This window comes from Heterodontus francisci, chromosome 12, assembly GCF_036365525.1.
Source record: "Heterodontus francisci isolate sHetFra1 chromosome 12, sHetFra1.hap1, whole genome shotgun sequence".
In the NCBI taxonomy this organism is placed as follows: domain Eukaryota; kingdom Metazoa; phylum Chordata; class Chondrichthyes; order Heterodontiformes; family Heterodontidae; genus Heterodontus; species Heterodontus francisci.
The window spans coordinates 47257129-47261595 of record NC_090382.1 but is presented as its reverse complement, the minus strand read 5'-3'; the positions used below and the strand labels follow the sequence as shown (position 1 = coordinate 47261595).

The 4467-nt window shown below is 38.3% G+C and overlaps 1 protein-coding gene across 1 annotated transcript; it reads right to left on the bottom strand.

Annotated features, from left to right (window-relative positions):
* Positions 1-279: 279 nt before the first annotated feature.
* On the bottom strand, positions 280-1759 carry LOC137375584 (homeobox protein MSX-2). The gene is made up of 2 exons (XM_068042945.1): positions 1381-1759; positions 280-704 (listed from the first exon to the last, which is right to left on the bottom strand). The coding sequence occupies exons 1-2, from the start codon at positions 1757-1759 to the stop codon at positions 280-282; spliced, it is 804 nt and encodes a 267-aa protein (XP_067899046.1).
* Between the last annotated feature and the right edge of the window lie 2708 nt (positions 1760-4467).

Genomic DNA, 4467 nt, shown 5'->3' with positions numbered 1-4467 from the left:
CTTTTAACGCCTTAACCCCGTGTGTGTTTTCAGGTGCACTTATGTTTATTTTCTATACCAGGGATGGAATAATGAAAACTAGATGGACCAGTATAACGTAATATTCAACAATTATTTTAATTTATTCACAAATATAAGGTATAAGAAATAATAAATCTCCATATATATATAAAATAGTACATAATATCCCTTTCAAAGGGACAGCGATCAAAACAATGTTAAAAGCGTTGGCATCGTTTCAAATGTATTTGAAAGTTTTGAGTCTTCTATAACTTTTTTTCAAGATAAATGGTACATGCTGTATCCGATAGGAGTGGCATAAAGTCCTACAGGGGGGACTGGGAGCACAGGTCTATGGAAAGGATAAGTATGTCCGTAAAGTGAAGCACTGTGCATTGGGGAATTCATGGGAAAAGTCAGACTCAACCCCGGGGGTAGCATAGGCTTCGCTGCCATTTTGAACTTTTCCAGTTCGGCCTCTTGCAGTCTCTTTGCTTTGGCCCTGCGATTTTGAAACCAGATTTTAACCTGGGTTTCTGTGAGGTTGAGGGAGCTGGAGAACTCTGCTCTCTCCGCGATGGACAGGTACTGTTTCTGCCGGAATTTGCGCTCCAGAGCCAGGAGCTGTGAGGTGGTGAAGGGCGTCCTGGGTTTCCTGTTGGTTTTGTGCTTTCTCAGTGTGCAAGAAGTGGGGCTCAAATGTCCTAGTAAAAATGAATGAAGGACTGATCAATATTTTATGTCCATAGTGTAGTTATAAACTGATAGCATTTGTTAAAAGTATGTTATCAACAGTAATAATTAGCATTAAATACTTTCCATCCGCAACATCTTTAATCTTTCCTAGAAAAACACTGTGCAGAATCTTTACCTAATTATGATAGGATTGAACCATCTATGGTTTGCTTAATTATAAATGTTCTATTATTTTGCAAAAGTTGACAGCTATCCCTCCAATCCAATGTTAAAATGCAGTCACCAGTGTGTGACTTTTTTCATAGCATTGTTGATATTGGGAGCATTCTGAACGAATTTTTCACATTAACTAACATTGCCTACACATTGATTTCAATGTTTAATTGGCCATAAGCACGTTTAGTTACAGCAGTCGGCAGTCCAACCATTTTGAAAGTAAAGAATTGGTGCTTATAGCATCACTAAGTTCTACAGTCAGAGGAATCACCACTATTATTGAAAGATGTAAGTAACTGAAGCAACAACTTTCTAATATTTTAAATCATAGTCTGCTCATCTCGACTGGAGAATGCATGGTTTACCTTTGATTTCGAAAACATCACATATTTCGAAACATTTATATGTGAAATAAATATACAAACGGCATGGATCAAGCAGACACATTTTAATTTGAAGCAAACTCACTATTTGGAGGCGGCGAATAACTTGAATTTTTGACCCACGGCACACAATCTTCTTCTTTGCAGTTTTCAGATTTCACTGGTGAACTGTCGTAAGTTTTAATAAAACCTTCCAGTGAGCAGGGCGAGTCGATGGGACTCTGCGATTCCCTAGTCACTGACTTGGAGGGAAGCTTTTGCGAAGTGCTGCCGCCTTCTCCGTCCATAGGAGGTAAAAGACCTCCTCGGTGCGGCTTCCGATCGGACATCAACGCTTCGACACTGAAGGGGAGACTCGACACTTGCACTTTGTGATCGTTCAAAGCAGTTTCAGTAACCCTTTGGATCTCTGGGTCAGAGACACTATTATCCTTCAATGTTAAGCCTTGTGGCGAAGACATCATGATGAGCAATAAAAAGGCATAAAAAGTTTCAACTCTGGAGAAAGTGATCCTTTACCAAACTAAGCAACTTCCACAACTAAAGGGTCAGAGTAGCATGGAACTGTAGTAAAGGTTGCAAAACTTTACAAGGGGGCGAAACTTTCAGCCAATCAGCGGCTTCTGGCCGGGTGGTGCTGTAGTCCTGACAAAGTGATTGGTTGATGAAAGTGCCAATAGCAGTAAATGATCGTTTTAAATAAATTAGTCCTTAATCAGATGGGCCACTCGCTGTGATGGGTTAGTGATAGCTGCGGGGCTCTAATCTCATTGTAAACATGCAGCTAATTAAGTGAAAAAGAGAAGCCAACCGTCACTTTCCACCCCATTCCCCCCCCACCCCCCCACAAAAAAAAGGACGGTGGAAAAAGTACCCCTGAAAAAGCTTAATAAAAAAACACTAAATGTGGGGAAGGGATGGAGGTAATACTTGGTTCTTTGTGCCTGAAGCCACCTGTTCTGAGAACTGTCTGCCTTGCTAATTGCGTGGATAAACAGTCTGTCACGATTAGTCAGCAGGGTGAAGAGGCAGACAAGTGAGGTTGTTTGTCGGCGCCAGGATCGGCGACATCAAAGGCGATCTCTCTGGGGAACGCAATGGAAAGTTTGGTCGGCTCCAGGAGCGACCCGCCCCCGCCGAACACGCCCCAACCCCCGGGCAGAGCCGATTCCAGAGCCCGTCCCTAGCTTTGAAATCAAGGATGGGAAAAGAAAGCGAGCAAAAAGAACACAGTGTAACCGCTTGTAAAACACCAGCTTGCCAGTAGGGTTTAAAGTGAACATCCTGTATGTAAAATGCATGCCGTTAAATGCATTCCGATACAGCGTTTATTAGTACAGTAAATCGATCTAATAGCAACATGTCATACACTTTCAAAACGACGTTAATTATTTAACAGCACCAGTAAAGGCTCCAGGGAATCACAGCTAAGGAGTATATTCCCAATGAATGCTTATAATCTGGTATGATGGTACAGATTGCACTATCGAATCGTAGAAAACAAAGCTATAATGCAGATTAAGACTAAAAGTTATTCTTTATGTTATTCCTTTACAAAATAAAGATAAAGTTAATTGCTGTTGGAGGTTGTAACATCGCCTGAAATATTGAAAGCTGCGAGCTGGAATGAATTGGAGTTGTACTAATACAGCCCTGGTATAGTTTGAACACAGGTGCTTACAGGTGATCTGAACTGTTCGATATGATGTACAGAGACAGAAGCTTTTAAACCGAATATAAACACTTTTGCTATACAGATATTTCACGGTGCAGCTATTGTCCAGTGAACAGTAATGATAAAGGATTTTAATGATGATGGTTTTATCGTTTCAAGGCTGTAGGAATGGGGATAAAAAACGAGGCCGCTCGCAGATCATTTATTTAGTAAGATTCTAGAAATAACATATGAATCAGGATCTAATAGTCCCTGCGCTTCATAGTAATTCATATATTTTCCCTATTTTTCATTACAGAATCTGAGCTCTGTGATGCACATATCTTTAAATCTAATTAATTATTTTATCATACTGTACTATATATATGTACATAACATATATTAATAGCACAATAATTTGCTTAGAGTACAGTATCCGTTTCCTCGTCTGTCTCACAACCACAATTATGGTAACACTGTTTGATTTCTGAATATGTACATTGTTAAAAATTACGAAATATTGAACGATTCCCAGTTTTTTGTTAAATGCACTCATGGACAAAACTTGTAACATATTTTTAATGGTGTTTCTCGACAGATGTGAGTTATAATAAATAAATAGCAGTTATGCAACTTAAATGCCGTTACAGGCAGACATGGCACTCAAATCGGTTCACGCATTTATAACCATTAAACCGCCCTGGCTTTAATGCAAAGTCTGATACTTTCAGAATCGTTCAGACCAAATGTTTCCTTCAATGCTCTGTGGAAATAATAATATTTCTAAATCTTTTCCCACAGCTCTCCTTAAACTTCTTCAATTTCTTGGCTTTTCTTGCCACATCTCATGTTTACTTTTGAGCCTGTTTTATTTTAAGTGCACTGTAATAGTTTTAAAATGTGCCTATACTCATTTAAGTATACATTTCGTGTGGGGTTTGGAATTTAAATCGATTGTGTAAATCACAGCATTCAATATTGATGGGTTTAAGTGCACTAACCAGTGTTTCTCTACATCATGAAGCAATTTTTTTGGTGATATAACAATAACAAACAATTGGTATTGGATGGGATTCCGTTAGCGATTGAAAGTCCAAGTATGTCCTCATCTTTATCTTTTTCGTTTGTGTACATAAGGAAAACATTTTTTTGATTTTAGTTTTTGTATCAATACCTTTTTGATTTTTAGTCCATTGATTAATTCATAACCCACCCCTAACCAGTGCGCTATTTGATTTTTTAGAAAGCTTTGAATGAGCAACAATGGTAAAATCGTCCCTAACAGTGAGGTCGTATTGATGAACGCTAAAGGAGTCCTCATGATTATACTTTCCATATGTTTAGAAATTCTTGTTCCCGAACTGCAAATAATTGTTTTGATTTCTGCACGAAATTGACAATCAGCAAATATTCAAATAAGGAAATATATTACTACAGTAACTTGTAAATAACTTCACACGAAATTATATCTGATTATAACAGTTTAAAGAATTAGAACAAAAACTCAAAAATATGCTT

What these genes read in the sequence shown, in the direction of transcription:
- LOC137375584 (XM_068042945.1), bottom strand. Translation starts at nt 1,759, where the DNA reads ATGATGTCTTCGCCACAAGGCTTAACATTGAAGGATAATAGTGTCTCT. An exon ending in TTATTCGCCGCCTCCAAATA is followed by an intron (nt 705 to 1,380) that starts GTGAGTTTGCTT and finishes CATTTTTACTAG; the next exon opens with GACATTTGAGCCCCACTTCT.